The sequence below is a fragment of the Paroedura picta genome, chromosome 3 (genome assembly GCF_049243985.1).
Source record: "Paroedura picta isolate Pp20150507F chromosome 3, Ppicta_v3.0, whole genome shotgun sequence".
Taxonomy (NCBI): Eukaryota; Metazoa; Chordata; class Lepidosauria; order Squamata; family Gekkonidae; genus Paroedura; species Paroedura picta.
Window position 1 is genome coordinate 170937715 of NC_135371.1, and position 23065 is coordinate 170960779.

The 23065-nt window shown below is 51.7% G+C and overlaps 1 protein-coding gene across 4 annotated transcripts in view; it reads left to right on the forward strand.

The window, feature by feature from the left end:
• OTUD5 (OTU deubiquitinase 5) overlaps positions 1-23065 on the forward strand; it is a 50816-nt gene that overhangs the window by 17188 nt on the left and 10563 nt on the right. For all 4 annotated transcript variants that reach the window (XM_077329493.1, XM_077329494.1, XM_077329495.1 and 1 more), the window contains exon 3: positions 22821-22885. In XM_077329493.1, coding sequence (XP_077185608.1) covers positions 22821-22885 — 65 coding nt within the window. The remainder of the gene's footprint in view (positions 1-22820; positions 22886-23065) is intronic.

Consider the following 23065-nt stretch of genomic DNA (forward strand, 5'->3'; position numbering starts at 1 on the left):
ATGCTTGGAAATGTTTTCTGCTGCGTGTCTCTGCCTTTCTTTGGCTCGTCACTGTCTTGTGACCGGCACAGAGTCGGTCAGCTGATGCTCGGTTTTGTTGTTGGGCCTCTGAGAGCAGATTGCCTCTAGGCCCCGAGCATGTCGCCTTGCACTTGGCCCTGTCAAGTTTTGTCCCTTCATTCCAGCACACGAGGTCACCCTGTTAGTTCTGCAGAATTTTGCAGGCCCTGCCTCCACTGAGTTTGCCCCGCTCAGGAGATTCCTCCCAAGGGCACCAACGAATAGGGGAGTAAAGAAGGACTCTCAGGCGTGATCTCGGAGGGTCTCTGGCAGCAGGCTCACTCTAGCTCTCTCTAGCGCATGCTTTGGAGCTAGCACTCAAAACTCCCTTCTTCAGCTGACTCTCCAAGGGGGGGATGTAGCCTGTTTCTAGGCAGCACTGTTCACACGTTGGGATACAGATATATATTCGTCCTATGTAACTATTACCGTGGCACACAAACGCGGAATTGAGCACGGGTCGCAGAATTCTGCAGCTAAGAAAATGTGTTTGCATTGGAAGCTGTCACAGTCAGCTTCAAAGTGTAAAGAGGGGAGTCTGCAGGGTGGGCAATGGGGGGGGTGCTTAATAATCAACATCCTGGAATCCTAAGTTTCATTAATTTTTGTTAATTAACGCTGACGCTTGCATGTTAACTATTCAGAAAGAGTTCATGAGGTTGGGAGCCATTCTGGGGTTCCAGCCAAAATCTTGATGGGCAACCCAAAATCCACGATGGGGCAGTCACTACCATCTCCCCCCCCCCCCCCAGCCTCAAACCAGGGACGGCCCTTCCCCTGCAACAAGTGGGCAGCTGCTGCCTGAACCCTGGTAAAGACAGGCTTGGGAGACCACCACCCGGCTCTTCCTCTCTCTTCCTACCAGAAGGTGGGGCGGGGGTATGAGGGGTCAGGCTGGACTGGGCTATCTGGGTCAGGAGCAAACCAAGTATAGGTCTGCCCATTGAGTTAATTTACCAAAGCACAGGAGGCCCAAACTTAAACACTTTCCCCCCCTGTCCCTGGTTGCCTTTCTAGTTTTACGGTACGCAGGCAGAAGTCTAGCACCTCAGTGACGAATGCAGTTTATCCCAGCGTAGACTCGGACGAGTTGAAAGGTTACTTCATCGGAGGCATGAAGTATGCGTCCATGGGGTAGTCAACCTGTGGTCCTCCAGATGTCCACGGACTACAATTCCCATGAGCCCCTGCCAGCAAACGCTGGCAGGGGCTCATGGGAATTTTAGTCCGTGGACATCTGGAGGACCACAGGTCGACTACCCCTGTGCGTTGCAATCATGCTACAAACAGTAAAAGAAGGGGGTGGGAGTTACAAAGCGACAATCTGATTTAAAAACTTATCATTCTGGGTGGGCGAGAACCGCCTCTGCATGAGCAGCCCTCCCCGGCCTGCCCTCCTACTCCCGCCTTACAAGTGGAGGTGTGGAGTTCCCCCAGTGTCATTTCATCCCTCTTGGTAAGCAAGGGGGAGTCCCGAGGCCCGTGGGAGCCTTCACGAAAACAAGCCCAAGAAATGCAGAAGTTATGGTTTTCTTCAGAGCATCCAGAGGTTTGCATTTCAAACGCGGGCTTCTGTGTGCTAAAAATAATGCGATCAGATAGGCTTAATTTACATGTATGCGCAGAGTCCGCCTGGCCAATGTTGCCCTGATGATTGAGGCATTGGCAGAATTGGGGGTTAAGGAGTATTTTGGGGCAGGAAGAACCTGGCAATGATGCGTTCCCCCCCCGCCCCTCTTGGGCCAAGGGCCTCATCTTAGGCTTTGCTCTCAGGATCAAACAACGCACAACCTGTTACGCAAGTGGCATCAGAGTTCCCCCAACCCAGCTGCCTCCTTTTTGCAGACAGGGACGACGTCACGGAGCTGATGTTCCCAAGCGTTCAGGTGCCCGATTTGGGTCAGGAGCATCGGCCTTCCCCACCCCCTTTGAAAGCATGGGAATGCAAGTTCCCGGACCTCACCTTGGTTCGCAAAGAGGATGCACTGGGGTTGAAGCTCCTCCTCACCCCCCACCCCAGACCCGATTTGTGTTCCAGGAAATGTGGGTTTGGGCTCGGAGCACTCCATTATGTACGGGGGGCGGGCGAGTTGTTAGCGGCTGCCATTTTAAACGTAGCTTCTAAAGCTGCGTGTCAGCGTGTGTCACTTTTGTCGGCGGGATTAATATTTGAATGGATGCAGCGAGATTTGCGTGCGCTTTATTTTTGCTGTAGGGCAGCAGCTGACTTTGGCGACCCCATAGGTCAGGAGGGACTTCCCAACCTTTTTTGAACCCCTGGGCACATTGGGAATTTTGACACGGGATAGAATCCTAGAGTGGAAAGGGGCCACCCAGGCCACCTAGTCCCACCCCCTGCTCAGTGCAGGATCAGCCCAAAACATCCAGGATAAGTCTCTGTCCAGCCTCTGCCCGGAATTCTAGAATGGGAAGGGGCTATACAAGCCAAATAGTCCAACCCCCTGCTCAACGCAGGATTAGCCCTAAGCATCCAGGATAAGTCTCTGTCCAGCTGCTGCCTAGAATCCTACAAGTCATACAGGCCATCTAGTTCCACCCCCTGCTCAATGCAAGATCGGCCCAATGCATCGAGGATAAGTATCTGTCCAGCCGCTGCTTAGAATCCTAGATTTAGAAGGGGCTATCAAGGCCATCTAGTCCCACCCGCTTCTCAGTGCTGGTTCAGCCTCCAGCATCCAGGAGAAGGGTCTGTCCAGCTGCTGCTTGAAGACCACCAGTGAGGGGGAGCTCCCCACCTCCTGAGGCATCCCGTTCCAATGCTGAGCGCAGCAACAAAACGGTTGTCTCGGGGTGTGGAGCCAGCCACAAAACGGCTGCCGTAGCTTAACTTCAGCCGTCCGGTATAGATCTTAGTGCTGTGGGGGCAGCTGCCGCCGAAGCGACGCTTTAAAAACCTCTCCCCAGCCCATCGGTAGCCTCACTGGTCAGGAGCCCTGCTTACCCCCACCCGCTTCCTATAAACACGCGGCAGGCACAGAAAAGGCCACAGTGAATTCCATGGGTTCATTACCCTTTGGGGGAAGAACTGCTTCCGTTGATCTGTTCTAAGCCTGCCGTTCCTTGATTTCGCAGAGTGCCCACGAGTTGTTGTATTGTGCGAAGGAGAGCGGAGGACGTTTTGCTCTCTCTTCTTTATCCCACACGGAATCTTGTAAATCTCCATCATGTCACCTCTCAGTCATCATTTCTCCCAAGCTGAAGAGCCCTAACTTCTTTAGCCTTTCTTCATAGGGAAGGTGGTCTCATTCATTCATTCATTCATTCATTCATTCATTCATTCATTCATTCATTCTCTCGGCGTATATACTGCCCCTCACTGTGATATCAGTCATTTTCATTTCCCTTTTCTGTGCCCTTTGCAGTACTTTCCAGTACTTTCCAGAGAGCCAGTGTAGTGGTTAGGAGTGCGGACTTCTAATCTGGCATGCTGGGTTCGATTCTGCGCTCCCCCACATGCAGCCAGCTGGGTGACCTTGGGCTCGCCATGGCACCGATAAAGCTGTTCTGACCTAGCAGGAATATCAGGGCTCTCTCAGCCTCACCCACCTCACAGGGTGTCTGTTGTGGGGAAAGGGAAGGAGACTATAAGCCGCTTTGAGCCTCCTTTGGGTAGGGAAAAGCGGCATATAAGAACCAACTCTTCTTCTTCGTATCAGTCATTTTCATTTCCCTTTTCTGTGCCTTTTCCAGCACTTTAAGGTTGTTGTTGTTTTGCGGGGGGGACGGGGGTAACCATAACAGTGCACAGTATTCCAAGTGAGGCTGCCCCATAGATTTGTACAAGGACATGACGATACCAGCTGATCTGTTTTCCAGCCCCTTCCTGATAATTGCCTCTTTGACGGGAGGTGTTATAAATCCATTGCCTGCTATGGCCCCCCAGTCCCATCTTGGGGGTGGGGGAGTGTTCTGCTCTCACTGGGGCTGAGGATGGCACGGCTCCGCATTCTCGGAAGCCTCTCAGCCTAACGCATTTTCTGCTCCCGCCAGATAAGCGTTATCTCCTTTGCAATTAGCCGCCATCAGTGCGTGTGGTTTCGGCAAGAGAATAGGCTGCCGTTCCCCCTCGTCCCCACAAGCCCCCGCCGGTCGGTCGACATCTCCTTCCTCCCCCAGTTCAGAACTCTTTTTCAGGTTGTGGGGCAAGCACAAAGCTTTAATCGCCCTGTTTTTCACCACGGCAGAAATGTTTAGGAAGGTCTGTTTAGTTGGGCTGGGATAAGTTGCCTGGGAGCAACGAGAGAGGACGTTCTTGTACTTCTTTACAGTCATGGGCGCAACAGTTGAAGAAAGATGTAGAGAAACTGGATCGTGTTCAGAAGAGGGCACACATAGATGGTGTGGGGCTTGGAGAAAGGTTGGGGGTTGTAGGAGGAAAGGTGGTGGGAGCTTGGTCTGTTTAGCCTTGGAGAGAAGGCGACTAAGAGGTGATTTGATATCCATTTTCAAATACTTGATGGGCTCTCCCATAGAGGACGGAGCAGAGTTGTTTTGTGTTGCCCCAGAGGGTCGGACCAGAGCCAGTGGCTTGAAATTAATTCAAAATTCGGCTCAAAATTCGGAAGACGTTCCTGACAGTTAGAGAGGTTCCTCAGTGGAACAGGCTTCCTCGGGAGGTGGTGGGTTCTTCTTCTTTGGAACTTTTTAAGCAGAGCCTTTAATCAGAAATGCTGATTTTGTGAACTTAGGCAGATGGTGGGTGGGCAGGAAGGGATGTTCCAGTGCTTGTCTCTTGTGGCCCTTCCTTGCATACCCAGGGAATTGCTGATCGCCACTGTGGGATGGGAGGTGAATTTCCTCCAGGCCAGGCTGAATCCTGGAGAATCTAGCTGTCGCTAGCGCCCCATGCCCTGGTTGCAGTCGCCATACGAGCCGTGCGTGCTGACGGGGAGTCTGGGTCCTGACACAGCCGTTGCCTTTCCGAGAATCTCAGTTCGGCAGATATCGCCTCAGCAATCAGAGTCGTAGCGCAGAGAAAGAACCGCCGTATCTCCCAGGGCCTTTTCACACAAGGTGCACGTCTAGCTGCTTGCGAAACCTTTCGGAGATCTCCCTATTCATGCTGACCTTGTTCAACTCGTGCATGCATAATCCTCACAATTTATTTTATTTGTGATAATGTGACTGTAAGGTAATGGCCTCTTGCGGCCGTTTGTGGCGCAGGGTGGCAAGGCAGCAGACATGCTGTCTGAAAGCTCTGCCCATGAGGCTGGGAGTTCGATCCCGGCAGCCAGCTCAAGGTTGACTCAGCCTTCCATCCTTCCGAGGTCGGTAAAATGAGGACCCAGCTTGCTTGCTGGGGGGTAAACGGTAATGACTGGGGAAGGCACTGGCAAACCACCCCGTATTGAGTCTGCCATGAAAACGCTGGAGGGCGTCACCCCAAGGGTCACACATGACCCGGTGCTTGCACAGGGGATACCTTTACCTTTTAAGGTAATGGCAATGTAATGGAATTTAGAATTTGACTCCCTGGCCTTGGGGTAAGGTAGTTACCAGCAATGCCCTTGTAGGAATGTTTCACAGTTGCATGGGGACAGATGGGGCAAGCAGCATATGGTGAGGCCTTTGATCACTGACCCAGGCAAGTGTTTTTGTAAACTACAACTGAATTCCAGGGGATTGATTGGATGTTTGGACAAAGAATTATCATTGGCTGTATTTGGTTGTGTGTCGCAGTCTGCTGATGTAACAGAATTGATTTTTGCTCTATATTCCCTGTCATGTAAGGAGTTCACAGTCTGACGAAGAGGGCTTGCACTCGAAAGCTCACGCCCGGAATAAATCTTTGTTGGTCTTAAAGGTGCCGCTGGACTCTGATTTTATTGTGCTACTTCAGACCGACACGGCTACCCATTTGAATCTATCTTTTTGGAGATCAGTAGAAGAATCAGAACCCTTAAGATGTGTTTCACAGATGCCCCTGAGCAACATGCAGGTGACCAACACAATTTCAAACGCACCTCACATCGTTGTGTGCTGCAGGAAGCCACGATGTGCTGTGCTCCTAATGCCCGCTCCTAATGTGCTTCTAATGCTGCAGGTGTGAAATAACACCAGTATGCTTTCCCCTCCTATCTGGATCCATTTCTTACCCTTCCCGATCCAATTCTTGCCACATAGGCTAAGCTCTGGGAGAAATGTAGATGTCTTTATGTTTGTTGGAAGTATTTACAGTATTTGCTGGCATATAAGACTACTTTTCCCCCCTGAAAAACATGCCTCCAAGTGGGGGGGGGGGGGTCGTCCTATACGCCGGGTGCACTTCAGTTGGGATAGACATAGCTGCCCATAGTGGCCCATAGTACTGTAATGTAATGTAACAAACTCTATATTTTGAGTGGTAATGTTGGGGGGTCGTCTTATACGCCCAGCCTTATATGCCGGCAAATATGCTATTTCCTACTTTGGTAAGTCACACACTTGGTAAGTCACAGCCGACTTACGGGGACCCTATGGCATCTCCAGATACCCATGGGCTACAGGTCCCATGGGGCTCATGGGAATTGTAGTCCATGGACATTTGGAGTGCCCTGGCCCTGTCGGCTCTCAAGGCACAAGATATTGAGAAGTGGTTAGCCGTCGCCTGCCTCTGCATACCGACCCTGGGCTTTTTCTTCCTCTGCCGCAAATTAAATTCGTCTTTAATTCTCTTGCCTTTTCCTGCTTCTCCATACAGACAAACAACCGTGACCTAACGGCTCCGTGAGGTCAGCTAGGCTGAACGTGCGTGACCGGCCCCAGGTCCTCCAGTGAGCTTTCATGGCAGACTGGGGAAGTGAACCTGAGTCTCCCAGACCCAGGTCCATCACTCTAGGCCAGTGGTTCTCAACCTTCCTAATGCCGTGGCTCTTTAAAACACTTCCTCATGTGGTGCTGACCCCCAACCCTAAAACGATGCAAGTGTTCTTTCACAGAAATCAAACCGAGATTGACCAATGGTGTGAAGATCCATTGTACATAAATTGTTTTTTTTTTTTCCGGGTTTCTCAGTTCAGCTCTGCCTCTTGTCCCACCACGCCGATCTCATTCTTTTCCGCTGCTCCAGACAGACGAACGCTCTCTCTCGGTCTACCCTGCAAGGCCGTCGTGTGGATGGCGACCCTCCCCTCCGCCAAGCTGCTCGCCCTGCCGCAACCCCCGCGACCCAAAGGGGTCCCGGCCCCCTGGTTGAGAGCCACTGCTCTAACCGCTCTGTCACACTCGTTCCCCTCCAGATCCTGACGATGCCACATCCCCGATTAGAGCATCAGAGCCACAGTCAGCGGGGCACCATCGCCGGGCTCCTCCCAGGTTAATCCCTGGATCTGTTGGGAAAAATAGAGGACAGCAGTGAAAAAGAGAACTGATATGAGTCGCTGCAGGTTGCAGCTTCTTGGGCAGAGCTCTCAATTTCGAGGAAGCTTTTAATTCCTGATTATGTTCTTTTTTTTCGGGGGGGGGGGAGTTGTTGTCATTGTCTCTGCCTGCCCTCCCAACATGGGGCATTCTGCAAACTGCATCTGTGCAGTGTCGGATGACAGGAGGGCGGTGGGGGTCGCAGCTGGCTTAGAGGGCAGGCTCCCTCCTCACACTTAAGCGCCTTCCTTCTGGCCCCAAACGTCCCCGTCTAGCTTAACTGTTTTCCGTCCACGGTTTTGCCCAGCGCGTCACTTCCACTCCACTCCTGCACTTTTTCCTTCCCTCCCCCCCCCCCAAAAAAAACACACACACTTCCTTAGAGGGAAGAGTCTTTGCAAGAATATCTGTGGTTTTTCTCGCATTTCCACTGGTGGCAAAGTTTCAAATAAAAGCGGAAGTAGCCGTGCTGAAAGGCGCGCTCTGGGGCGCCTGGTGATTTGACCGTTTGGTGTCTTGAGCCGTGTGCACCTTCTTTCCAGTTCTCCTTTGCAGGTTCTCTGAGCTGGGGCCTGTCTTCTTGCCTCGATGGACCCCTCCCCACCAAGTCTCTAGCACGGGCTGAAATCCGCCTAATTTGCAGAATGAGTCCAGGGGCGTCTTGAGGACCAACAAAGGTTTATTCTCGGTGAAACCAGATTCAGACATAGTCCTTCCGCTTCCGACCGACACTGCTCCCCAGCAGAATTGCTAGGGACAATTGGGGTCCAATAGGAAGAGCGTCCAGCCCTGCGCCAAAAAACTTAGCGATAGCAACAGCATTAAAAGGGTTGGACTCGTAGCAGAATGCCGAGTGGGGGGTGAGAAGCCTTATAACACGCTGGGAATGAAAATTTTTCTGCCAAGAAAAACGTTACTCAAATTGAACAGGCCAGTGTAATGAGCCAGTTTGGTGTAGTGGTTAGGAGTGAGGACTTGTAATCTGGCATGCCTGGTTCGATTCTGCGCTCCCCCACATGCAGCCAGCTGGGTGACCTTGGGCTCGCCACGGCACTGATAAAACTGTTCTGACCGAGCAGTAATATCAGGGCTCTCTCAGCCTCACCCACCCCACAGGGTGTCTGTTGTGGGGAGAGGAATGGGAAGGCGACTGTAAGCCGCTTTGAGCCTCCTTCGGGTAGGGAAAAGCGGCATATAAGAACCAACTTCTTCTTCTTCTTCTAATTGCTCCTGTTCCGTCTGAGGTGTCCCTTTTACATGGTTCCCTCTCCTTCGGCAACTGGAGGTTCTTTGGAAGCTGGGTTCTGTTCCCCCCCAGGCTATCGTGACTCTTCCTGAGATTCTTGCAAGATCACCAAGTACTCACAATCCAGGCTTTGAGTCACAGCAGTCTTCTAATGCAGACATAGAACGGGAAGCTCAGCTGACAACTAAGTAGTTCCTAAAAGTCTGAGCGGTTTCTCAGTGGAACAGGCTTCCTCAGGAGGGGGTGGGTTCTCCATCTTTGGAGATTTTTGAACAGAGGCTGGAGAGCCATCTGATGGCTGATTCTGTGAAACTTCAAGGTGGCAGGTTACAGGGTCAGCGATAGGGTGGTGAGTGTCCTGCACAGTGCAGAGGGTTGGACTAGCTGACTCAGGAGGTCCCTTCCAACTCTATATTTCTAAATTCCGTCTAAAACTCCGGAAGAAGTTCCTGACAGTCAGAGCGGTTCCTCAGTGGAGCCGGCTTCCTCAGGAGGTTGTGAGTTCTCCATCTTTGGAGATTTTTAAACAGAGGCTGGACAGCCATCTGACGGAAAGGCTGATTCTGTGAAGGTTCAAGGGGGTGGCAGGTGACAGTGGATGGGCGAGAGGGTTGTGAGTGTCCTGCACAGTGCAGGGGGTTGGACTAGATGACCCTGGAGGTCCCTTCCAACTCTATGATTCTATGGACAATGCGTGCGACATGAGCCCAGAGGGATCCTGACCTGTGTCATGTATATTGTCTGAGCCCCTCTGGAAGAGGGAATTGGAGAGTGGCAGGTGCTGAGAGCCTCAGGTTTCATTTCCTTCTCGAATATCAGAAGGACAAGGTTTGTCACAGGGTACAACTCCTCTAGACAGCATCCTAAAAAGCAGGGACATTACCCTGCCAACAAAAGTGCGTCTAGTCAAGGCTTTGGTATTCCCAGTTGCAATGTATGGCTGCGAAAGTTGGACCATAAGGAAGGCCGAGCGTCAAAGAATTGAGGCTTTTGAACTCTGGTGCTAGAGAAGACTCTTGCGAGTCCCTTGGACTGCAAGGCGAACAAACTGGTCAGTCCTAGAGGAAATCAGCCCTGCCTGCTCTTTAGAAGGCCAGATCCTGAAGATGAAGCTCAAATACTTTGGCCACCTTATTCCTCCTCGGAAGGACTCCCTGGAGAAGAGCCTAATGCTGGGAGCGATGGAGGGCAAAAGAAGAAGGGGACGACAGAGAATGAGGTGGCTGGATGGAGTCACTGAAGCAGTCGGTGCGAACTTAAATGGACTCCGGGGAATGGTAGAGGACAGGAAGGCCTGGAGGATCATTGTCCATGGGGTTGCGATGGGTCGGACACGACTTCGCACCTAACAACAACAACAACAACTCCTCTGATTTTATTTCACTTACCTTCTCCCCAAGGGGAGCCCATCATGATAGATCAGTTGCCTCTTTAGCATGGAGGAGAACAGAACCCTGAAAGGTTCTTTCTGGGATGGGGGTGGGGGCAAGGACCGAAATGGCAAGCTTGAGTTTACGTCAGCATCTGTTCCGGAGAACTTGGCGGGATTCGGCTTCCAGCTAAACAGAGCTCAGCCAGGCCACCCGGTGAATTGATCAGTAAGCAGCAAGGGAGGAAATTACAGCAGAGGGAAGTGAGGGAAAAGCCACCCGGCACCCTAATTCGGGTTGGTCCATCTGCAGCCTGATTTCGGAAGTGATTTGTGATTCCCCATTGGGGTGAGGTAGGGGTGGGGGTGTCTGCTTTTCTCGAGAATTTTTTAAAAAGATTCAAACAGTGCAAGAAATAGGGAAGGAGACAGGTTCAGCAAGAGGGTCACATCTCTGCAGTTCCCCCAAATCCCCACCCACATTACATCACAGTGCGTTGGGCGTATCGGTTGATTCCAGGGGGGTAGCCGCGTGGGTCGGAGGCAGCAGAGCGGAGTCCCGTGGCACCTTTAACACCAACCAAGCTTTATTCAAGGCCTCAGGGTCTGTGTGCAGGCATGCATCTTCTTCAGGTGCATCGAAACAGAAGGTACCAGGACACATCTAGGTGGAGGGTGAGCACATTAGCATGCAGCATAATGTAGGTGTTTGACAGATGCAAGGGCCAAGCTGGTATCCCGAGCGTCGTTGATGTGGTCCCCTGATTGTTCAGGGAGGCAGAACTTGGCCTGCTGTGGCATCGCGCTGCCCACACCAATTAAACCACGCGGGTGACATCAGGGCAGTCTCAAACTGGGGCAGAGCTGCCCACTCGGCCACCTGGATGGCCCCCTCCCTCCTCTGAGTCACTCGTGGTATTCTGGATCTGAGCCCAGAGACGCCTGGGAATTCCATTCTCAAAGAGTTGCCAATGACTCGCCCTCTCGGTTTCTATCAAAATACGCTCAGATTTCCCCTCCAGGTTGTCAGTGCAGGCTTCTGGGTTTTCACATTCCCTTTCTTTCATGTTTTGATGACCTTGGGTGTTCAAAAAAAATGTATCACGAAAAACTAGCAGTAGAATTCAGTGGGTGTCTCCTTGGTCTTTCAGTAGGGGCACGTCTCTGAAGAAGGGGGGGGTGTTTCCTTAAGGGCAGTTGTGAGAGAGAATCTGGAGAGGAAATAAGCTGGGGGGTGCGGGCGGGATGATAGTGAATGCTCTAAAGCAGCGGTAGTCAACCTGTGGTCCTCCAGATGTCCATGGACTACAATTCCCATGAGCCCCTGCCAGCAAACACTGGCAGGGGCTCATGGGAATTGTAGTCCATGGACATTTGGAGGACCACAGGTTGACTACCCCTGCTCTAAAGGTCTAAATTCTCTAAAGGTTAGACCTGAAGGCCTCTTGAGAACGATCCCTTGTTGCTTTTTAATGTTCTGTTTGGAGCCCTGCTTCAAAGGCCTGGTGGTCTCTTTTGGAGAAAACAAGGTAAAGGTAAAGGTATCCCCTGTGCAAGCACCGAGTCATGTCTGATCCTTGAGGTGACGCCCTCCAGCGTTTTCATGGTAGACTCAATACGGGGTGGTTTGCCAGTACCTTCCCCAGTCATTACCGTTTTACCCCCCAGCCAGCTGGGTGCTCATTTTGCCGACCTCGGAAGGATGGAAGGCCGAGTCAACCTTGAGTCGGCTGCTGGGATTGAACTCCCAACCTCATGGGCAGAGCGTTCAGACAACATTTCTTCTGCCTTACCACTCTGCGCCAGAAGAGGCTCATAAATATATTGGAGAAAATAAGTTAACACAAAAGAAAAAGTTTGAGCCCAGTGTCACCTTTCAGACCAACAAAGTTTTGTTCAAGATACATACAAGCTTTTGCATGCAAGCACTCTTCTTCAGCTAAAGCGGGAATGATATTCTTGTCAGTCTGAAAGGTGCCATTAGACTCAAATTTTGTTCTGCTGCTTCAGACCAGCAAGGCGATCCCCCTGGGTCTACAAAAGAAGCAGCCAGGGGGCCATCTAGGTACCCAGAAATACAAGCGCCGCTCTTCCGTGGACTTTGAATTCTTTGTGCCAGACTGAGTTCTGGCAAGATTTCTGTTGAGAATACTAAAGCCAGTTTGGTGTCGTGATTAGGAGTGTGGACTTCTAATCTGGCATGCCAGGTTCGATTCTGCACTCCCCCACATGCAACCAGCTGGGTGACCTTGGACTCGCCACGGCACTGATAAAGCTGTTCTGAAAAAGGAGGAATATCAGGGCTCTCTCAGCCTCACCCACCCCACAGGCTGTCTGTTATGGGGAGAGGAATGGGAAGGCGACTGTAAGCTGCTTTGAGCCTCCTTCGGGTAGGGAAAAGCAGCATATAAGAACCCACTCTTCTCCTTCTTCTCCTCCTCCTCCTCCTTCTCCTTCTTTTTCTTCTTCTTCTTCAGCACCAAGTTTACCCTCAAGAAGCACCATCTCCTCTTTATTGGTTATATACATTACAATGTGGGCCTCTTCTACAGGCATTTATCTCCTCCGTTTTGAAGGCTGGTCCCAAGCTTGTGTCTTGACCTAGTCAAGGGCCCAGTGGTCAGGCCGTTTCATGTATTGCCTTCTGGGGCAAGGGAGTCTTTTTGCCCTGGCAGGAATTGAAACTTCAAAGAACACACCGGAAGAACACGCAGCTGAAGCCACTGAAAACAAAGGGGCGGGAGAAAGCCAGTGGAAAGTACGATTTCTTGATTTTACAGAGAGAAAAAAGAAAAAAATCGGTGGCATTTTATGAAAAACAGGAAAGCGTTTTAAACAAAGCGAGTATAGATATCAGAAGATTACTCACGGACGATGGTCCTATTGTGAGTTGCTTGCTAACCATTCTGCTTGAGAACCTTGGCCCTACCAGGTTGCCTGATTGTTCTTTAAGCATTGGGCAGCCTTCTGGCTTTTTGGAGCCCTGAAAACACCTGCATAGCTAAGCAGGGTCTGCCCTGATTAGTACCTGGATAGGACACCACCTCTGTTTGTCTCTGCCTTGACCTATTTGGCCCAGACTAGTTGGATCTCATCAGATCTCAGAAGCTTAGCAGAGGTTGGTCTTGGTTCTTAGTTGGTTGGGAGACCACTAGGGAAGGCCAGGATAGCTTTGCAGACCGCCTCTGTTTGCCTCTGCCTGGACCTGTGTGATCCAGGCAACCTCCATCTCATCAAATCTCAGAAGCTAAGCGGAGTTGCCATGCAGAGGCAAGCAATGGCAGACCACCTCTGAGCACCTTGAAATTCCTACAAGGTCCCCCTAAGTCAGCTGCAGCCTAGCAGCACTTTCCCCTTTCCCCTAGTTCAGTGGTTCTCAACATGGGGGTCGGGATCCCTTTGGGGGTCGTATGAGCCTTTCACAGGAGTCGCAGCAGGGCAAGCAGCTTGGCTGGGGTGGGGGGTTTGCCATCCACACAACAGCCTTGCGGGGTAGATCGAGAGAGAACGTTCGTCTGTCTGGAGCAGCAGAAAAGAGCGAGATGGGCATGGTGGGACAAGAGGCAGAACTGAACTGAGAAACCCCAGCAGGGGCTGTCAGGGGCTCATGGGAATTGTAGTCCATGGGCATCTGGAGGACCACAGGTTGACTACCCCTGGCTATGAGGATGCAGAGGAGAGCTGCAGAAGCAGCATGATAGCTCGGCCGAGGGAGAAAGAGTCCGGAGACGTGGTTCACGATCTGATTTCTAACCTCTTTAGCAGAAACAGGTGCAGCATTTTTGCAAAGCTGCTGTGGCTACGGCTGTCCTCATCCGCCCTCATTTGCTCACCCCATTCATTCAGCCTAGTTCTTTACTGTGTCCCCTCCCCTCCTAGAGACCTCTGGTTGCCTGGAAGTGAAGGTCTATAGCTGGTTGCCTGGAAGTGAAGGTCTATAGCTAAGAAGGATGTTAATAGAAATGGGGCTTGCAGAAGGAAGCCTTTTGCCTGGCCAGGGTCCCGTTCAGCTCAGGCTTAAAATCTGCATCATCATATCATACATAATATAAAACTAAGTATTGTTTTTGTCTACAGCCCTGTCCTTGTTGGCTCAGAGCGTTTCACAACAATTTTAAAAACAGCACATAATCATACCTCGTAAAAAGCATTAAGTCCTTCTGATGACGTGCCGAACTTCTGACTGGCCCTCATTGGGGCCATGCCCCCAATAGGGTGACGGCACACTCCCGCTGAGAACCAATCCTCCCTGCCCTCATGCTCCTCCTTCTCCGTGCCGCTTCCCGGCACTTGGAGTGAGGAGGAAGACCGTAGTACATGACAGCTTGAGAAATTATGCTTCTGCAGCTGAGATAGATGCACAGGACTTGGGACTGGGGATTCGGGACAGCAGGTTCCCAGCTGCATGAGGTTTCTCCGTTTGGAGGGGCTTTTCAGAAAGGGACCGATGGCACCCTCTTTCTGCAATCCTGGGCCTTAGGTTTGCCCGCCACCCACCAACCACAGAAAGCCTGCGCTTTTGCTCCAGCTTTACTGTTAGAAATTTGCTTCCCCTTGTCACAATTCCATTCACAGGTCGACTGGGATTATTTTCAGTGGGTAGCCATGTTGGTCTGTAGTAGCACAATCCAAATAGAGTCCAGTAGCACCTTTAAGACCAGCAAAGATTTATTTCAAGTGCTTGCACTCGAAAACTCACGCCTCAAATAAATCTTTGTTGGTCTTAAAGGTGCTACTGGACTCTGTTTTGGTTGTGGGGTTATTTTGTCTCTCGACCGCCGCCCACTGCCCTACCCAGGTCCCCTCTTCTGTTATGTGTCATGCTCTGCCACATGTCTTTAATACCGCGTAACTCCTTGGGATTGTCTTAAGAGATGCAGCCTATGAACATCTCTGCACTTGAAGACTAACTTCTATTCTCCTGGCCCGTTTTGTTTTGGAGCTGACATTTGTCCTGCTGGAAAATCTGAAAGGTTTCTCCCCCACCCCCAATAATATCTTGCAGTCAATTCATCGGTTCTCGTGGTTTCTCCTTTTTGCTTTGTTGTCCAGCCAGGGCTTGGTTCCCAAAGCAATTTGCCCCAATTAAAACCCAGTGCAAATAGTAATTAAGTACCTGTGGGAGAGGCTGAAGCATGATTGGTATCGGCTCCAGCTTTTCCTCCTCTGATACTGAGAAACTTCCAGCTGTTTCAGCTCCTCCAAAAATATTTCTATTAGGTAATTATTATTTGTATTTATTTACCAGTAATTCAGTGGTCTCAACCTTCCTAATGCCGCAACCCTTTAATACTGTTCCTCATGTGGTGGTGACCCCCAAACATAAAATTCTGCTAGTGTTCCTTCACAGAAATTAAACCAAAACTGACCAATGGCGTGAAGCTCCATTGTTCAAGATTGTATATAAATTGGTTTTTTTCCGGGGTTTCTCGCTGTTTTCCACTGCTCCAGACAGACGAACGCTCTCTCGATCTACCCCGCAAGGCTGTTGTGCGGATGGCGCTCCCGCAACCAACCTGCTTGCCCTGCTGCGAAGCCTGTGGAAGGGTCATTCGACCCCCATAGGGGTACCGACCCCCACTGCTTTAATTTATATCCCACCACCCACAATAAGCCATCTCGTGTTAGGTCACATCCTTAAAAACCCCACATAAAAACATCAAAAATGGTAATAATGCTCCACTCCTGGATTAACCATTCAACATAACAACTATGTGCTTCATTCACCAAGGGAAGAGATACCCCAGAGGTTCCCCCTCAAACTGTCGTGCCCCTAAATCTTTCACTGCCCTGCTCAACTATCTGCCATGTTTGACTGCATTGTTTAAAGACAGGAGGAGTCGGGGTTTGTACCCCACTTTTTACTGCCACTGCAGCATAACAACAGCATAACAGAGCAGAGCCCATCACAGCAAACCCAGTGGCTTCACTCTGCCTGAAGAAGAAGAGCTGGTTTTTGTATCCCGCTTTTTACTACCCAGAAGAGTCTCCGAGCAACTTACAATCGCCTGCCCTTCCTCTCCCCACTGTGAGGTAGGTGAGGCTGAGGGAGCTCTGAGAGAACTGGGACTGGTCACCCAGCTGGCTGCACGTGGAGGACGAGCGGGGAATCAAACCCTGTTCTCTAGATCGGAGGCTGGTCCTCTTAAACATGACACTATGCTGGCTCTCAGAGCATTACACCATGCTGGGTGTCGAGAAAAAAGTTTTTTTTGGCCTGTTGAGTGTCTAAATTTCTCCTTCAGCCCTTATTAAGACTCAAAAAGGGCCAAGGGTCACCATGGTTGGGCTGTGTTTAGGCCATCCAGTGGCCTTAATCTGGCCCTGTAATACGCCTTGACGGAAGCAGCACCCTTGGAGACCTCTCAGCTACCCTGAATTAGTATTAAGAATTCCCTGGCGAAATAGTTCTCTTTCCCCAGTTCATTAAGCAAGATTTCCGATAGATCTCAGAAGGTAGAACATATAGTTCTTCTGACTGCGTGGCTTAGTTCTCCCAGGCTGTGACATCACAGTAGCCAAGCCAATGACGGCTGGTGGGTGCAATCCTCGGGCAAGTGATTTCGTTGGCAAATGAAGGGCCGCTGGGATGTTAAACAGCATGTTGCATGCCCAGAGGGACTGAAGTACCAAGTCGTGTTTTATTGACCTTACTTGGGGCCAAGCCCGTTGCATTCGGGAATACAATGGGCGCTAGATTAGGGGGGTGGAGTGGAAGAACTCTGTGGACATCCCCCTCTTCCCCCCCCCCAGGTCCTGGAAAGGCTGCAGGCAGCTGTTAGGGAATTCACTGTCCGGCAGCTCTCACGCAGCAGAGATCTGCAGCCTCCGAGCCTCGGAGGGAAGTGGAAGGAGGAGGGGGCGGTCAGGGGTGGGGGATGGAAGATGATTGGCTGGCCACTGGACAGACAGGCAAGCCGGTTGGAGGAGGGGGCACGCAGGGGAGGTACAGCCGCCTGGAGTGGGTGTTAAGCACTGAGTGGCACTTAAGCCATGAGACCAGCTCCTCCTCCAAGGCCTTCCCAGAAAGAATAAGTTGAACAGATATGGACACTTATTTGGCCGAAGAAAGAAGACAACTTTTTATACCATAAAAAAAAAATAGATTCAGGTGGGTAGCCGCTTTGGTCTTTGGTTGACCGTGCTTAGCTTCCGAGATCGAAGGGGATCGGGCCTGCCCGGCTGGTCCGAAGCCATAGAACAAAGTTTTGAGTCCAGTGGCGCTTTTAAGATTAGCAAAGTGTAATTCGTGGTGCACACTCGATATATTTGCAGAAGTATGTATCGCGCTGCACCGTCGGGCAGAAAGGGTTAAAGATTGTCGCCGAGAAGCTCCACGCGGGCCGCTAATCAGCAGCAACGGTCCCGCCAGAATCCTTTCTTTACGTGGGAGGCCGGCTTGCGTCAGTTCTGTGAATTGCAACCGTTCTTGAGATGGGAAGATAGGCAAGACGGGGCGAGGAAGGCGGCAGCAGAGGCCGCTCAGAGCCCTTGGGTAGGCCTAAGACGAGAGGGCCGTGGCCCGTTTGCATGTTCCAGCTGCGTAGGCTGTACGGCCGTCCGCGTCCCTCTGCTTTAGCATTTCAGCCACTAACAGTTTTTTAGAGGCCCCCCGAAGGACTTGACGTTAATATTTAATGCTTTCCAAAAGGATTAAGCAGGTCGAATAAAATGGCCACACGTCATAGAATCATAGAATCATTGAGTTGGAAGGGGCCACACAGGCCATCTAGTCCAACCCCCTGCTCAACGCAGGATCAGCCCTAAGCATCCTAAAGCATCCAAGAAAAGTGTGTATCCAACCTTTGCTTGAAGACTGCCAGTGAGGGGGAGCTCACCACCTCCTTAGGCAGCCTATTCCACTGCTGAACTACTCTGACTGTGAACATTTTTTCCTGATATCTAGCCTATATCGTTGTACTTGTAGTTTAAACCCATTACTTCATGTCCTCCTCTCCTCTGCACGTTGTATTATTATATTCAATTTATTGCCGCCAGTCCCGCAATCAGCTCATGGCGGGTTACAAATGTCCAGTAAAACCCCAACAAAACCCCATTAAAACCCCATTAAAACGGACAGCAAAATTAACAATAAAAACAGAGCAATGTGGCAGTAAAACTTCCCGAACCTTCCCCCCCACCCTTAAAACTCTAGGGGGAATCAAAGAGGGTCAAGATGACAGTTGACTGCTGAGGACATCTCTGACGTAATACAGGCAGGTGATTGGACCGGAATCAAGGGGTTCTGGCCAGACCTGGGACTTCTGATTGGGCCCCAGGTCAAAGGATCTGCCTCCTTAACGGTGGCCCTTTCTGCACTGCAGGAGGCCTTCTGAAGACCGTGGTACACTGACCCTGGTTCAGCCCAGATTCCAGATTTGGCTGTCTCATGGGAGGGGTGGGGGCGGCAGTTGTATTTTCTGTTTACGCTCAAGCACCTCCGTGTCGTACGAAATAGAGAGAGAGAGAGAGAGAGCGTACGCTAGCAGAGCTCAGCAACACCAAGTGGGCCCGGCGTGGTAACCGCAATGTAAATTTCATAGAAAAGCCCGCATCCCATGTGACTTGCCGGAATGGCAGGCTCCACTTCCCCACACCGAAAACCACATCCTTGTTTACATGTGGGTTAGAGATGAGTCACCTGCTCCCGTGGTGCCTTGCGCAGCCCGCCAAACAGCCCTCTGCCGTGGCCCTCTGCCCTGCTTGCTTTTCGGCCTCTGCAGAAAGCGGGGAGAGGACCAGGGCGGGGAGGCCGAGCCCTGGGGCAGGGGGAGGAGCTGCCGAGATTACCCCCTTGAAGCCACAGCCCACGACGAGGAAGGGGTTCGGTAGCGAATGCCTCCCTTGGTCTTCCCCCTGCCTCCGCCTTTCGGACACGAAGCTCCCGTTAATTTACCGGAGGGCTTTTTGGTCAGTTGGCGTTTGCGGGAGGGCATTCCTCTGGCACCCCCACGCCCTCGCTCTGCGTCGCCTCGTCCCACCGGCCCAGGCTGGTTCCTTTTCATCTGCCCTGCTCATCCTCTCCTCGGGACGCCCCTGACCTTTTAGAGCAGAGGTAGGCAAACTGTGGCCCTCCAGATGTCCATGGACTACAATTCCCATGAGCCCCTGGCTCATGAAAATTGTAGTCCATGGTCATCTGGAGGGCCACAGTTTGCCTACCCGTTTTAGAGCCTGCGGCGGTGGGGCAGGCACAGCCCCAAAATGGCTGCAGGAGGCGGAGCCATCTGCTCAATGGCCGCTGTTCTCCTCCAGGCACACCACGCGGATCCCCACCTTTCAGTCATTTATTGCACAGCCAATCAGAAGCCTTGCTGGAGGAAAGCTCCCCCAGGCCCCGCCTGCTTTCTAGAATCACTCGGTGGGCAGCTAGCAAGAAAGGTGTTGGGGATGCCGTGGGGTCCCCATGTTGGGAATCACTGCTGTCCTGGAGTCAAGGAGGCGGGGCCCAGCTCTTGGTGGTATGGCCAGTCGTAGGGAAGGCGAGCCACTGCTACTGCCTCACGAGGCAGCAGATTGTGAGCACCAGGAAGGGCAGGAAGGTTGAAACCAAAAGCGTATATATTGTGGATAAGACTCTGTTGGTCTTCAAGGTGACGCCGGACTCGAACCTCGTCCTGCTGCTTCAGACCAGCAAGGTGACCCACCGGAACCTGTCTATGCCCCGACCCGAACGGCCCAGGCTAGCCCAGTCTCAGAAGCTAAGCAGGGTTGGGCCTGGTTAGTAGTTGGATGGGAGGCCACCGAAATGTCCAGAGTCACTTGGCAGAGGCAGGCAAGGGCCAACCGCCTCTCTTTGTCTCTGCCCTGACCCCGATGGCCTGACCTCATCAGCTGTGGGAAAGCTAAGCAGGGTGGACTCTGGGGGGTTCGCCTGCACCGCCCCGGTTAAAAATAACCAGAGCTTTTTCGCTGGAATCCCTTTCCCCCCAGCCTTTGGGCTTGACTCCGGGCTCTTCCCCCTCAGACTTCCGCTTTGCAGTTCTCCTTTATCAGCAGGCCAGAGGGGAGGGGAGAAGGGCACTTCTGCCCGGACCATCACCCCGGTTTTGTCCAGCGTCTTGCACCTGTATAAGCGCTATTGCACCTGCTATTTCACCTTGCACTTCCTCCCATTTACTTTCTTTCGGGACATAGAGTTACCCCATAGAGTTTGTGAGTTTTGAGGATATGGGTGTTTTGATTTGTTTTGTTTTGTTTTTGTTGTTGTTGTTGGTTGATTGTTTTGGGTATTTTACGATGATTTATGATTGTGTTTTTATGGAATATTTTATTGTGAACCGCTGGGAGCCAGCTTGTTGGGAGCGGCGGTATATAAATGTAACTATAAATAAATAAATGACCTCAAACATCACAGAAGGTCACATGGACAGAAGGGAGAATAGATTTCTTTAGAAAATGTCCCGCCTCTCCAGACACACCGCGTGAGGCCGTTTACAAAGGGCAACGTAATCAAAAGACAAACTGTGCAAAAGTAATTAAAGTAATTAAAACAGCACAAAGCGATGGTCTGGGAAGAATGGTTTCTGAGCAGCACATCCTTGCCTTTTGCTTCTCTGGGTTTTAATGGTTGCTTTTATATCTTTTCACGTTTTCTTTAGCTCTGGTTTTAATGGCATGTGCAGAGATGGGGTTTTATGCTCATGTGTCGGTTGCAACGGCTTGAATTGTACTTTTTCATTGATACGTTTTTAGTTTGTTAGCAACTTCAGTGGCTCTTATGAGGCAGTTCCCAGCACTGGCAGGGGCTCATGGGAATTGTAGTCCACGGACATCTGGAGAGCCACCGTTTGGCTACCCCTGCTTGAAAGTCCACCTCCAGGGCAGGGGTGGCCAAACGGCGGCTGGCAGGGGATCATGGGAATTGTAGTCCAGAGACATCTGGAGAGCCACTGTTTTGGCCACCCCTGCTCTGAATGCTCTGGGGCAGGGGTAGTCAAACTGCGGCCCTCCAAATGTCCATGGACTACAATTCCCATGAGCCCCTGCCAGCATGTGCTGGCAGGGGCTCATGGGAATTGCAGTCCATGGACATCTGGAGGGCCGCAGTTTGACTACCCCTGTTCTGGGGTCTTAGATAAGATAATGATGTGTTTTTGATTGGCTGTGCCTCACGAGCATTATAGATTGATATATCAGGGAGATACGGGAACATTTGGGAATCCCCGCAGCTAGCCCCCGTTCCGACATCCGGGCTTCCCCCTAACAACAGAGTTGCCGAAGTACGTAGTGGCAGCAGAGTTGGAAATAGGATCTCGGTAACCGGCTGCGCAGGGCGCCGGCACGTCCGTCTCATTTATTTTTGACGCCTGCGTCGGCCATCAGCTGGTGGGCCTCTCCAGACCCCTTCCAGCAGCGTTCAGCTCAAACCCCACGAGTTCTGTGACCCTTTCAGAGCCGGCTAGCAGAGGGTTTTTCCTGTAAAACAGCCACTGCCCTGAAAGCAGAGAAGCCTGCCAGGTGAGCCGGCCTCCGTTCGGCACATCTGCCAGTTTCTAGGCTGCCCGGGTGAGTTTCGTTGGCATCTCCCCGCCTGGCCCTTCTCGCGCGGACTGAAACCGGGGCCTGCAAGGCTCAGCCCGCGGAAGGAACAGATTACTCAGCAAAGGCTTTCGTGGACCAAGGCCTCTCTCACGAGCAGAGAGGAGGCACCTCCGATGCAAAGCCGGAGGACCTGCAAAAAAGGAAAAGAAAAAGACAAGAACAGTGACTCAGATTCCTCCGGAGGCCAAGTAACTTGTCAAAACTGTAAAGCAGCTCTCTGAGGTCGGAATGAGCACACAGATGGTTTTCGGCCAGAAACGAGCAAGCAAAAACACGAAACTCCTTGCCTAAGAGCCAACTTGGTGCAGTGGCTAGGGGTGCAGACTTGTAATCTGGCGAGCTGGGTTTGATTCCCCGCTCCTCCACATGCAGCCAGCTGGGTGACCTTGGGCTCGCCACAGCACTGATAAAACTGTTCTGACCGAGCAGTGATATCAGGGCTCTCTCAGCCTCACCCACCTCACAGGGTGTCTGTTGTGGGGAGAGGAAAGGGAAGGTAAATGTAAGCCGCTTACAGTGTAAGGTGCTCCTTTGGGATTGGGGCCAGACTCGGCTCCTGCTTACATCCTGAGATCAGCAAACTTCTCGTAAAGATCCACAGGGGTTTCTCGGGGGTTCATTTGGATCCAGCATGGTCTCGTGGCTTCTTTCTTTATTTAGAGATTTAGATTCCACCCTTTCTTTGAAAACAAAGCAGCTGATTTTAATCCAGAGAGCCGTCTCCTCCTCCACACGAAGCTGGGTCAGTCCCGGGTTTGATTCCCCGCTCCTCCTTCACATGAGGCTCCTCCTCCACCTGAAGCCGGCTGGGTGACCTTGGGCCAGTCCCAGTTCTTAGAATTCTTTCAGCTCCACTTGCCTCAAGAGGGACCAGCTGTGGGGAGAGGAAGGGGGGAGAGTCCATTGTAAGCTGTTTGGAGACCCCTTAAGGAAGAGAAAAGTAGGAATAAAACCCAACTCTTCCTCTAATCTGGTGAGCCAGGTTTCGATTCCCCACCCCTCCGTGTGAAGCCAGCTTGGTTGACCTTGGACCTGTCGCAGAGCTCACAGACTCACCTGCCTCACAAGGGGGAAGTTGTGGGGAGAGGAAGGGAGAGGCAGTTGTAAGCTGCTTTGAGACTCATAAGGGAAGAGAAAAGCAGGGTATGAAAACCAACTCCTCCTTCCTTCACTACTGCTTTTCCCCTTCTCCAAACCGTCCTTGAATTGCCTTGACGATCTACCATTTCTTCTTCCCTGCAGCCGACCAGGTCTACGGTGACCAAGACATGCACGAAGTGGTCAGGAAGCACTGCATGGACTACCTGGTGAGTGAGGGGAGGCTACGCAAAGCGGGCAGAATCCCCCCCTTCCCCCCGTTGCCTTTGCCTCTGGCCAGTCCAGCTCTTACTCCCGGGGTTCCAGGGCCAGGGGCTCCACGTCCTGGTAATGTCATCAGCGGCTAGTAAAGAACCAAGATTTCTTGGACCGGGGCCTGCCTTGGTGAG